Source organism: Monodon monoceros, unplaced genomic scaffold (genome assembly GCF_005190385.1).
Source record: "Monodon monoceros isolate NGI ecotype Baffin Bay Population unplaced genomic scaffold, NGI_Narwhal_1 Super_Scaffold_5, whole genome shotgun sequence".
NCBI lineage: Eukaryota > Metazoa > Chordata > Mammalia > Artiodactyla > Monodontidae > Monodon > Monodon monoceros.
In genome coordinates, this window is record NW_021703782.1 from 59,648,737 (window position 1) to 59,662,651 (window position 13,915).

The 13,915-nt window shown below is 35.5% G+C and overlaps 1 protein-coding gene across 6 annotated transcripts in view; it reads left to right on the forward strand.

Annotated features, from left to right (window-relative positions):
- The window catches only part of RFX3 (regulatory factor X3), a 288,861-nt gene that overhangs the window by 52,141 nt on the left and 222,805 nt on the right, over window positions 1-13,915 (forward strand). For 4 of the 6 annotated variants that reach the window (XM_029201562.1, XM_029201568.1, XM_029201563.1 and 1 more), the window contains one exon: window positions 5,738-5,811. The exons of the other annotated variants lie outside the window; for them this stretch is intronic. In XM_029201562.1, coding sequence (XP_029057395.1) covers window positions 5,778-5,811 — 34 coding nt within the window. In that variant the 5' untranslated portion in view covers window positions 5,738-5,777. The remainder of the gene's footprint in view (window positions 1-5,737; window positions 5,812-13,915) is intronic. 6 annotated transcript variants of the gene reach the window in all.

Sequence of the window (13,915 nt, forward strand, 5' to 3'; positions counted from 1 at the left end):
ATTTATATGCTATAAAACATTCAGAAAATCCAGAAAGGTACAAAGAAGGGAGTAAAAAAAAATTACCATTCATTATAATAAGACCATTATAACTCATGATTCAGTAGATGGATTCAAGATTAGATCTTTTAAAAAATGAAGGTACTTTTCTGATTGGAAACCATTTTGCAGATGAGGAAGGTGATGAATTGCTCATGTTAATTAGATATGTTTGCTGTAATTCCAGTTTCAGCTGCATATAAAAAAAGAATTGTGAGAGAGATTTATTTTTCTTTAATTTAGATGAGAAATACTTATCAGCCTATTATACATTAAACATTCAAAATGGATTTTCCACTTATTAGCTGTGTGACTGTTGGCAAGTTACTCTAAGTAGTCAATTTCTTGACTCAGTTTATTTATTTGTAAAAGAGGGATAATAACTACTTTGTTGAGTTATTGTAAGGGTTAGTTATAGTTTAGTTGAAGTATTTAGCAGCACCTGACATATAATTAGACAACAATGAATCATTAGTATTATTGTTTTTATTCTTTATAGTAACAATACATAATTTTAGCCCATTACTATATAAAATATCATTGCTGTGGTAGTAATTTAGCATATGAGGTAATTAACTGTGATTATTATAATTTTATTAATAGAGAGAATGGAGCCTAGCTAGACTGACTATACTTAGGATCTTGTCAGGTAAATATTACTTCCTTATATTTGTATAGCAGTTTCGTTTTCAGAGCTCTTTCTCATTTCTTGTTTTATTTGCTCTGTACAGTCTTCCAGTAAGAAAAGCAGGGCCTGTATAATTTTCCATTTTGCAATTGAGGAGCTGAGGCTTGTAGAGAATGACAGACTTGTCCAAGGTCATATGGCTTATAATTGGTTAATCAGGTTAATTTCCTTCCACCTATAATTAAGACTCTCACTGAACCTAGATTGACCTTCAGTATGGGAAAGAACAGAGAATAGAATCTGACTATAATTGATGAGTCTTCATTTAACTTTAGCCATTTTATAGTTTCTTGTGTTTGCTCCCATTCCAGTCATCTGAACATTGGCTTTAATGTTTTAGTAGTCTATTATGTTGATGGTGGTTACAATGAACCACATCTCTGGATATTCACACGCTTGTGAAGTCTCTTTCCTTTCAATCTGGACTGGGCCTGTAGCTTATTTTAACAAACAGAATGCAGCAGAATTAGAGCTGTCCGAAGTCTGGGCATAAGCCTTAAGAAAGCCAGGTAGCTTTTGCTTTTATGTTTCTGGGAGACCTGAACCATTATGTCAGAAATCTGGCTACCTTCCTAGAGAGACCATGTGGAAATGAGGCCACAAGGAGAGAGGGAGAGGGAGAGAGGAAGAGAGGGAGAGAGAGAGGGAGAGGGGGGGAGAGAGAGAGAGGCTCTGAGGTTACATGTATTCTAGCTGAGCCCAGTTCCTACCTGCTAGCTGAAAGCAATTGTGTGAGTGACCATCAGCAAGATGAGCAGAAGAACTAGCTGAGCCCAGCCCAGGTTGCAGAATTATGAGCAAAAAAAATAGTTTTTGTTTTTCTGAGCAATAAGTTTTGTGGTGGTTTGTTACACAGTAATAGAAAAGCCAGAGAAGCATGGCAGTGTACTTGAAAATAAAAGTCTTGCTAAAGGGTGTTTCCCTTTCTTGGCCTATTTTGACAGTTTTGGTCTTTTTCTGGTTTGCTAATGTCAGGCAGTGTTGAAGAGAGAGAATAGTAATGAATAATTTTTCCTTTCCAGAAGCTCATCTTACTGAACCTTTAAGTACACAGGTTTGGCCGATACTTGGGTAAACCTGAGGTAAACCCAGTCTCTCTGTGCTGAGTCTCTTCAGAGAAATCTCAGGAGATTGGGCTGCTTCCTATTTTCAGGTCTCTGATTCTTCTTCTCTGTTGAATTTCCTACTCCCAGTCTTTTGTGACTCTCTTTATCCCTGTCAGAGTTGAAATGGATTTGGCCTAGGTTAGCCAGCTAAGAAACGATGGCATAGTCTTCCTTCCTCTCTTGAACTTGCTTCTGTTGTCCACAAAGACTTGGGAAGCCTTTTGGGGCTGAGAGTAAAACTAAGACATGGACTCACCTCAGTTTCTGATCATTTACGTATTACTTAACAGGAAAGATATGCTGCAGTGAAACATTACTCATGCAGTTTATCTTTTCCCTCTCATAGATCAGTTTCTTCCTATTTAACTATAAGTACTGCATATTTTATTTTCCCATATAATTAAAGTTATAAAATTATAAAAATAAAAAAAATTGCAAAATGTTTTGTAAGTTTCTGCCAGAGATGAGAACCAGTGATCTAAACGCTTATAAGAATAATTTTTCAAAAACAATTTTGTTGTTTAAAATGCTTTTTTGTTTTTAAAAAATACATGAAGATAGATTTAAAATATTACAAAGCTCGATTGGCTTCCAAATTGTTGGAGTGAGGGCCTCAGTGTACTCCCTCTCCCTCTAACACAACAAAAATGCAAAACAACTAAAATCAACCATTTCAGAATTCTGGCAATTGATCAAAGCCAGAGAATGAACTGAAACTTGTCTATCCAAGAGAAGACTACTGAACCTTGAGATGACAGTGGCATCTAACTTGTGCCCACTCCCATTCTCCCTCCTTCCCCAGCTTGTGGTATAGTAGAAACTGGCAGCATTGCAGACAGTGGAGAGATCTGACCACTTTTGGAGATCCATGAAAAGCACCATCCCTACATCACAGTTAATATTTTGTCCGAACTTGTATCTCCCTGGGAAAACTCAGTTCTCAGAGAGTGATTGGCTATTGATTTGACTTAGAGCTCAGCTCAGTTGGGGGGAAGAAAATGCCTACCCCCTGGGCTTTACTGAAACAACAGCAACTGTTGGCAACATCTCCACTGTTGAAGGCTGTGATTTCACCTGGGGCAAACAAGAGCCTGGCCAGGAATGTAGAAGGAAATCCTGGAGGATTAGCCAACCATAGGGAACTTTGAAAAGCTCCAACATATTTCTAGATATCTAAAAGATTGCAGATGTGCAAGGCTCTGCATATGCCCAGGAAAGACCTGGGAAAGGAGAGGATCCACCTCTGGCTGACCTTGAGGCTCTGTGCAAGAAGGAAGTGAAAGCTAGGGCTGTCTTACAAGCTACCTGAAGTTTGAAGGTGTGGCTTCTCACGAAGGTTCCTTTAGGTTTGGCAAAGGGTGGAAGATACACAGGCAAGACATTTAAGGAAATCTTCTGACCAATCACTGGTTGACCACTAAATTATACTGATCCAGGAAGCCAGGCTTAAAAACAAAAAGAAGAATACTCAGTGGCCACATAATACAGGGACTACAGAATTAGTTCATGGAAGTGCTAAACAAATAAGCAGCACCAAGAAAAAGAAGAGAACTAGCGAGAAAAAATCTTAGTGGGGCAGTGTAGAAGACTCTGCCACCAGAATTGTTAAAATACATTATCTAGATAGCTTGATAAGTATCTAGTTAAATAGATAGTTTCAGATATCTATTTAGATATCCAAATAGATATCTAAAACTATCTAAAATGTCTAGTTTTCAACACAAAAATTATGAGAAATAGAAAAGTATGCTACATACCTGGGAAAAAAGTGAAAAACTAGCTAACAGAAAAGTGTCCCTGTGGGCCTAGATTTGGACTTAGTAGACAAAGACTTTAAGTCAGCTATTGTAAATATGTTTAAAGAACTAAATGAAACCATGTCTAAAGAATTAAAGGAAAGCATGAAATATCTTACCAAAGAGAATAGCAATAAGCATAGAAATTATTTTAAAAGAACCATATAGAAATTTTGGAGTTTAAAAGTGTGATAACTAAAGTGAAAAATTTACCAGAGGGGCTCAATAACTGATATGAGTTGGTAGAAGAAAATATTAGTCAACTTGAATGTAACTCAATAGAGATTATCCAGTGTGAGGAGTAGAAAGAAAATGAAAATGAACAGAGCTTCAAGAGACCTATGGGACACCTCAAGTGCACCAACACACACATAATGGGAAAATGGGAGTCCCAGAAGAAGAGCAAAAAAAAAAAAAAACACAAAAAGCAGAAAGAATGTTAAAAGAAATGACAGAAAACGTCCCAAACTTGCTGAAAAAATACTAATTTACGCATTAAAGAAACTTAGTGTATTCCAAGTAGAATAAACCCATCATAGTCAAATCATAGTCGAATTTAGACATCATAGTTAAATTTATGAAAGTGAAAGACAAAGAAATCTTGAAAATATGAAGAGAAAAATAAGATGAATAGCTGACTTCTTATCAGAAACCATGGTTGCTGGAAGACATTTTCAAAGTTGAAGGAAAAAAGCTGTCAACCAGGAATTCTGTATCTAGCTAAAATCTCCTTCAAAGATGAAGGAGAAATTAAGACACTTAGAAATAAACAAAAACTGAGAGAGTCTGTTACTAGTAAATGTGCCCTATAAGAAGTATTAAAGGAAGTCCTTCAAGTTGAAACAAAAAGACACTAGGCAGTAAACTTAAATCCACATGAGATAAAGAACAATGGTAAAGGTAACTACATAGGTATTATGAAAGACATACATATAAAAATACATACAGATGCATTTTTCTTTGTAACTTATCTTCTCATGTTTTAAAAGACAACTGCATAAAGCAGTAATAATAAAACCGCTGATGGGTTTGTAACACATAGAGATGTAGTTTGACAATAATAATAAAAAGGAAGGCAAGGGAACAGAGGCATATTGGAGGAAAGTTTTAAATTATTATTGAAATTAGGTTAGTATATATCCAGACTAGAATGTTTTAAATTAAAATGCTAATTGTAATTTCCAGAGCAACCACTAAGAAAATAAGTCAAAAAATTATAGTGAAAGAAACAAGGGAATGAAAAAGATACACTAGAAAGTATCTGTTTAACACAAAAGAAGGCAGGAAATGAGAAAAAAAAGATATTACAGAGCTCAAATATACCCTTAAAGAGTAGAAGTTATAATGTGTAATTTCCATATACAATAATATGTTTATGTAATCTTTAAGGAATGTTACCAGTAGAGAATATTGGTCAATGGATCCTCTTTGGGGCTTAATTTTTTGATACTATTGGATACTTATCGATAGATTTTAAAAATATGGTATTTTTACCATAGTGAAAAATGCACCAAAGTGAGATCAACATGAAAAGACTCCATTAACCCTGGGTTCTTAAAATGTAGTTTTGTTTCCTGGGAAATGAAACAGTAATGTATGGAAATGAGAGATTCTCTTTACTTTGTTTCTGAAAGTTTGGGTATGGAAAATTTAGTTCTTCCCCTTCCTCTAAATACGGAAAAGAAATGATGAGAAAAATGCTTTGGAGAAGAGAGGAGATCATGGGAAAAAGGCATCTGGAGATAAATGCATGTAGGAAAGGGTTGTCAAAAAGAAAAATGTCCTGGACAGAATATTTTAGAAGTCTTGAGAGGTATTTCTGCCTGCATTTTCCATATATTGTTGATTCTGTTCTCCATGGGTACCCAGCCCAAATGCATATGTGATCTCATAACAAGGATTGTTCATTGTTCAAGCAGCCACGCTTATAATGTCTTACATATGCCTTCAGAAAATAAAACCCATGTTTAGCTTTATAGTGTGAAGAAAGTTTAATTATATCAAACAATACATGTAATCTCCTTATTATAGGAAAAGTGATTAAATTGAATTTTCTTATTACTGATTTAAACTGTCATTTAAAAATGCAATTCTCAATCTGTTTTCAGTCCCAGCACAGTTGAAGAATGTAGCACAGTTGCATCAGTAATGATGGCTCACTCAACTGGGAGCATCTCTCTGGGTGAGAATAAGTAATATTTTAAAAGTCCTCCAAGTAATTCTGTTATGGTGTACCTCCTTTCCATTATAAGTAACAAATTTAAATCATAGATTCCTAGAATTTTATAGAAATTAGTGTTATTAAGAGGTTATGATGATTAAAATTGAATCTAGTAAGATTATTTTGTTTCTTAAGCAAGTTACAGTGAACCTTTTTAGTACTTTTTCTATAAGCTTACCAAAGTTTTCAAGACATTTTTATTCCTATGTTTTTTTCTCTAACCAGATTAACCATTTTTAACTGTACAGTACAACACGTTAACTATTTGCCCATTGTTGTGCAACAGAGCCCTAGAACTTTTTCAGCTTGCAAAACTGAAACTTTATACCTGTGAAGAATAATTCTCCTTTCTCCCCTCCCCTCAGCCTCTGGTAACCACCATTCCACTTTCTAGGACTTTTACTTTTTTAGATATCTTGTAAACGTAGAATCATGCAGTGTTTGTGTTTTTGTGACTGTCTTATTTCACTTAGCATAATGTCGTCAAGGTTTATCCATGTTGTAGAATATGACAGGACTGCCTTGTTTTTTAAGGCTGAATAATGTTCCATTGTACAGGCATACCTTATTTTATTGTGCTTTGCTTTATTGTGCTTCTCAGAAGATCCTTTTTTTTTTTTTTTAACAAATTTGAAGGTTTGTGGCAACCCTGCATTAAACAAGTCTGTCGGTGCCATTTTTTCAACAGTATTTGCTCACTTCCTGTCTTTGCATCACATTTTGGTAATTCTCCCAATATTTCAAGATTTTTCATTATTATTATATTTGTTATGGTGACTTGATTTTCCTATTGCAAAAGGTTATGACTTGCTGAAGGCTCAGATGATGGTTAGCATTTTTTAGCAATGAAGTTTTTAAATTGAGGTTTATGCATTTTTTTAGACATAATACTGTTGCACAGTTAATAGACTGTAGTATACTGTAAATGTAACTTTTATATGCATTGGAAAACCAAAAGTTCATGTGACTCACTTTGTTGCAATATTCGATTTATTGAGGTGGTCTGGAACCAAACCCTCAATACCTCCCAGGTATACTATTTATCCATTTATTTATTTATTTAAAATTCATTTTATTGAAGTATAGTTTTTTTCAGTTCTCTTTTATTGAAGTACAGTTGATTTATAATGTGTTAATTTCTGCTGTACAGCAAAGCGATTCAGCTATACATATATATTCTTTTTCATATTCCTTTCTATTATGGTTTATTACAAGATATTGAATATAGTTCTCAGTAGGACCTTATTGTTTATTCATTCTATATATAATAGCTTGCGTCTGCTAATCCCAAACTCCCAATCCATGCTATCCATTTATTTATTGATGGGCATTTAAGTTGCTTCCACTTCTTGGCTATTTTGAATAACGCTATATTGAACATGGGTGTACAAATATATCTTCAAGATCCTGTTTTCAATTCTTTTGGATATATACCCAGAAGTGGGATTGCTGGATCATTTGGTAGTTCTATTTTTAATTTTTTGAGCAACCTCCATACTACTTTTCATAACAACTGTACCATTTTACATTTCCACCAGCAGTGGACAAAGGTTCCCATTTCCCTGCATCCTCACTGACACTTGCTATTTTATGTTTTTTGTTTTGTTTTGTTTTGTTTTGTTTTATAGTGGCCACCCTAACCACTCCTAGGTTATGTTAGGTCTTTATTTACTCCTAAATCACTTTCTAAAGAACAGAATAGCTACTTTAGGAGATTTCCTATAATTATTACAAATCTTCACACTGCTCCCTGATCTCAAATACTAGAATACTACTTGGGGCTAGTGTTTTAAACATGTTAGATTGAATGTGTAAAACTGGACATTTGAATTACTTCATACTTTACCAGATATGATCCTCTTTGCTTTTGGAATTCATATGATACTATGTTAGACATCACCACGTTATAAGGCAACGATAAAATGCTTTTGTCACTACCTGTAGTTTCTAAAATGGTAAGCGTGCTTTAATGGCATCATCATAGTGGTGATTGCTGTCACTGGGTGGCTTGTCTGCTCGTTTCCAAGCAGTCCATAAATGCCGTATCTTCGGATGCGTTTCTTCAGCGTATACCTAATGTGCTTCTTTGACGCTCTCTGAACATGGTTTTCTCCATTTCACTTACCCTGTTGTATCTGCGTGTGAATCTTTCTGTCATCCATTCTCCACAGATTTCTTGCCTAAGTGGGGTTGTGTTGCCAGAAACTTTGCTTCAGTGATGGTAGACCAGCTCTCTTCCAGTGCCCTATATTTGATGAGCTAGTCATTTAATAGTAAGTACAGCTTATGGATGATGCTTATGATCATATTCAAAACAGAAGATACAATGCTCATAATCCATCTAGTCCTCACAGCTGAATAAATTTGGGCATTTTCTATTTTGTGGACATGTAGATTGATTGGGAGCTCAGCGTTGTTTCTAACTTGTCTTTGACTCTTCCAAAGATCATACTGCAATGTTATAAGTTTGGGGAAAAAAAAGCCACTTTGAATTTGGGGGCAGATCTGTATTCAAGCCTTGACTGCCGCTTGGTTGACCACCTTAAGATACGTTTCTTATCCTCTCTGACTCAGAAATCTCACAGGTAAATTGCAGATAGTGATACGCAAACTTTTATTTTAAATGCGTCATTGATATAGTAAGCTTGTGTTTTTAGGAAGTTTTTTAACCAATTCTATCACGTTAGAATTTTCCTCTTAAAAATAGTGAAGGTGAAGGGATTTTTAGACTGGTAATACTTTTATAACCAGTATCTGACAGGAGATCTCTTCTGATGAGTTTGGTTCTCATAGTTTGTCCATTAATTGAAAAAAGTCAGTTAATACAGATCATAAAAGATGATGCATACATCCCACTAACATTTTAATTCAAAGCCTATAAATAGACTGTCTTTTGATTAGGGCCAAGGCCTTTCCTTATAGTATGGGTTTGCTGACTGGAACAATAAGTCTTTCTTAAATCTATATTTATAACAAATCATTTCCAGTTTACATTTTGTTTCTCTAGATTAAAACTATAGAGAGTTGAAAAGCAATGGTTCTCAAAGTGTGGTTCCCAGACCAGCATCATCAGTATCACATAGGAGTTTCTTAGCATGCAAATTCTTTGGTTTTGCCCCAAACCTACTGAATCACGCTAAGAAGGTGGGGCTCTGCAATCTGTTCTCTCAAAGCCTCCATACTAAAGTTTGAGAGCCACTATTCTATATTGTATGATTTCCACCAGTTTTTATATTTCTCTTACCCTTGCCTATGTCAACAGCACTGTTCTGTAGTGATTTGTCTTTATCAAGTCTTTCAAAGCTTTTGACTTAGTTTTTAAAAAGATACATTAGCTTTTGTTTTTGCTTTCATTGTTTATCTAATATGTAATTAAATTTGTTAATTACAGTAACAATAAAACTCCCCTAATCAGCAAATACTACTGATTTGGGGAGAAGATATACTCAGCATTAGGGAGCAGAAGTGAGGGGCATACCAGAGAGTAGTCCACATGCCGTGAGTTTTCAGCACACCACAGGCATCTGTCCATATGGTTGCAGAGGAAGTGGAGAGTGTGGGTTCAATTAGCAAGTTGGGTAAATGAGGCTGGTCAAGAGAGCTTCTCATATTTATTTTTCTGTGTAAGCTTACAAATTTCTCTGATCCCTACCTTTATAGCTCTTAATTCAGTACTTCTATGTTAGACTTCTGTCTGTTGATCTGTAAGTAGTCTTCTTGCTTAGAACCTGGAGTTTGAAATGTGTTTTTGATAACTCATAAATCTCTTAGGTTGATGTGGAGGAAGCAGAGAACCCACCCAGCAGCTCACATGGAAGATGTGTACCTATTTTCTTTGACACCGAGCAGGAAACTGCATAGCACCTAATACTTGAAGTAGAAAACAGATAGAAATGTTGTTTCCTAGCCTGAGACAGTAACTGTTGCTCCAGTTTTTAGTGCCTACTTTGATTTGGGAGAAAGCAGTCATGTGTGGGGATAGTTCAATTCAGTACATCATGATGGCCATTCCTGCCGAAGTGCAGGTGAAATATTTGCCCACCATTGAGATACAAAAGGGGTTATGTAAGTCAGTCTGGAATCTGGCCTGCTGAACTGAAAACAGTGCTGTTTGGCAACATTCTGGATGGCGTTTTGATTGAGCTGCTTTTCTAACTGTACGTTTTAATTATTTTAATATTTTTAGCCACATTGCTGATTTCGCAAAGAGAAAGGGGGTAAATAGCCTGTCCGTATCACCTCTGGATCGAATTGTTGCTGCAACAGTTGGGTCATAGTACTTCTATGAAACACGATTAGAAAACTGCCTAATACAAAGAAAATAACTATCGTATAGCAATATCAGGATACTGTGACAGTGGTCCAGTAAAGCAGCAGTACTAGTCCCACTGAAGTTCAGATGCAGATTTGATATTTGTTTAGTCTTCATTCTTGAGTGACACAGTGACCCAGTCATTCCACTAACAAAACAATAGCTGCTATAAATCTGGTTAAAAAAAGAAGTGACTGTTGCTTAAGATAGACTGAAGTTTTGTTAAAGATAGGCTCTAAATCCATATATTTTATGTGCGTAGCATAAATTGTGAGTCTCTATTTAAATTCCACTTTGTTGTCTGGAGAAGGGTTTAATAAAAGCAATGAAACTTTAGTTTCATGCCACACTAAAGTAAAAGGAGAACACAAATTAACAGATAATAATTATCGAATAAGTTTTGAATGGTAACTGTAGACTAATGATGTATAACTGTTACATCATTTTATTGTTACAAATATTCCTCTAGAATGTCATTATCTAAGTTTTATAGATGGGTAAAATGGATTAAGAAAACTGGTGCCTTGCCCAAGGCCATGAGCTAGGATTTGAACTGTGGCATAGCCCAAGCTTTTAAATACTACTTTACACCTTAATATCCGGTGCTTTAATATTCCTGGCCTGCTTTCAAAAACTTCTCTCTTCCTGTCAATTCCAGAGATAACATTCGATAACTTGACAACAGTGACCTTTCTAAACAAATATAGAGTGTTACAGAACCAGGTGGCCCAAGATTATATTTTATTTTTCTGGCTCAAAATAAATTCCCTGCTCTTGGAATGATAAAGTCCAAAAAAGACCCTTCTGTGTCCCAGGACTTCATCAGGCCACATGGCCAGCTAGTGCCCTTTTTCATGAGCCAGTCACGAATACAGAGCCTTATGTCTTTATACTGTAATTTAGATTAGGGCCTAATGAAAGGGCAAGAAGCTGCTTTACTAAATGAGATCATTCTGGCCTTCAGAAATGGCAGTGCATTTGGTTAGAAAGATTCTGAGGAATTAATGACAGAAAGGCAGTACTACTGTCTGGCCTATTAAGTGGATGTAAGCAAGGAGAAGGCTGATTCATAATTTAAACTCTCAAATTAGGCATCTTTTTTTCCATTGGGATTCAAGTAGGATTTTTTTCTAGTATTAGAAACCTTGTTCTTGATCAGTCAAAATCTGGGTGGAAATCTTTTTGACAGTCGTACACAAATATCTTTGGAAAATAAATTCTGTATTGGAAACATAAGTTATGTCATATGGAAGCATAAACATGATGCTTTTATGAGCTCACTTACATTTAGTAGATTTCAGATTTAGAGAGACCAGGTTACACAGGGTAAGCATAGAAATGTTTCAAAGATATATTAAAGCCAACTTGTAATTGACAGTAAAAATTACAGTGACAGACACTGGACGTGGAGTCAGGAGGCCTGTGTTTGACACTTTGCCATTACTCTGAAGGATCCTAAAGCAAGTGGTTTAAATTCTCTGTGAGTCTCAGTTTTCTCATTTGTAAAATGAGGCCAGAATAATATTACCTGCCTGCCTTGTTTCATTACAGGGTTGTTCTGAGGACCAAGTGAGGGGGCATGTAACAAAGTTATGGCGATGTATAAAGTTACGGTGGCATCTAGTACATAATGGGAAGTGTCCTCAGTTGTGAGTAGGGCAGGCCTGCATTTGGAATTGCTCTATTAGTAGTTTGGTAATTTGTGCCAGTCACCACAATCTTTTTTTTTTTTTTTTTTGGGTACGTGGGCCTCTCACTGTTGTGGCCTCTCCCGTTGCGGAGCACAGGCTCCGGACGCGCAGGCTCAGCAGCCATGGCTCACGGGCCTAGCCGCTCCGTGGCATGTGGGATCTTTCTGGACCGGGGCACGAACCCGTGTCCCCTGCATCGGCAGGCGGACTCTCAACCACTGTGCCACCAGGGAAGCCCCGTCACCACAATCTTGAACCTTATTTCTCTCACCTGTGTACAATAATAATCCGTCTCACAGAGTTGTGAGAGTTACATTAGTTGTAGATGCTAGTTTTATGTTTTTATAAAATAGTGATCAACTGGGAATTATTATCTTGAACAGATTTCAGAAAGTTAGAAAAGAAATAGCCACAGGCTTCTTATCTGTTCCCAAATATCTTAGCAATATAAATAATACAAAGAATATTAGAATGTTAGTGCTAGAAGGACCCTCAAAGGTCACCTATCTTACCCTCCTCATTTTAAGACAAAGGATTGCCTCCTAATCATATTTTTGTCATTTCTGCTGTGTATGTGCATTTGGATAACACTGTCACCAGCATCATCAATTGTAAAGGATGGCAACCATCACTCAATCTTGATAGATACAGATTTCTAAAAATGTAAAGCCAGAGAAGAATTCTGCTTGGAGGTAGTATTGTGTTACAAAAAGAACCTGGGCTTTGTTGTCCAAAGTTAGGATGGAATCTTGATCCTGTCAATTACTAGTTTGGGTACAGTGGAAAATTTACTTAATGTTTGGCGTAGCGTAGCTCCTTAACTATATTATTTCTTTACCTATCGCACAGGCCATGTCTGTGTCTATACCTTAGCCATTTCCACATGTGATTCTTGGATCTGAGATGAGTTTGCTTTTTATGCTGTTATCGGTTCTTGACCTTTTTCTTCCTTGTCTCCTACAAATACAATAGTGATTCCTTCAGACGGAAGGGAGGAATTGTAGCAAATCAGAATCTTGGAACTGTGGGTTAGGTGTAGTTAGAAAAGACTTCTCCTTAAGGCTGGTTTAGGAACTTAAACATGAAGCTATTATTTTTAAAACTATAATTCTGTTAGGCCATTTGTCAAATTTTTTCTTACGTGATTGAGTTTCAATTTATCTTTGTTGGTTTTGCTTATATTGGGGTACATGTGTTTAAAAAATTCATTAGACAGCTAAATGGGCAGTGTTTTAATATGGAATTTTAAAATACTATTAAGTGTATTCCTGTGAGAAGAGCTCTTCAAAAGAAATAACAAGAAAATAATGTTTTATCACTGAGAACTCAGTAAGAGCAAATGTAGAGAATGTTTATGTTCATAATTAAGAATAATGACCTTTGAAAACTTTTAAGAACACACTGTTAAGAGATTCCATAGTTTATATATTGATGATAATAAGCTTGGGGTTTTTTTCACTTATTAAGAGTGTTCTTTTCATTCTTATTTGATATCCAGGAAATATACAAGTTGATCCTTAAATTTAGAAAAAGAAAATTCAAAACCAATTAGCTGTTCAGTTCTAGATTCTAATGGACTAGATTGAAAAATGGAAGATTGGTAGATAAAGACAACATTATACAACATAGAAGCTGGTGATTCAGTGTGAATTTTCTGTCATTTATCAGCATTTTAACTTTGGAACGTGTTTTTCTTTCCTTTTGTTAATTAAATAAATGGCTAAAATGTCTCCTTTGATCATCTTAATGTAATTTCATTGCAACCACTAGTCTGGGGTTTCAGTTGAATTTTTTTAATATGAATTTATATAGAGAGGCTTTATATCTGTCTAAATTTTGGCTACGCTAATTAGAGGATGGATATTACAAAAAATTGGCAGTCAGTTTTTTTAAGTATTAAAATGAATTGGTGAAGAAAAGGGATACAAATGTTTAGTGTTACATTTTTCAGCTTGTTTTTACATTGTCCTTCAGAATGTTTAATATTTTGTAATGAGATTTCTTCTTGCAAAAAGAAAACAATTGGGCAAAAATATGAGAAATGTTTTCAGTTTTTCAAGGC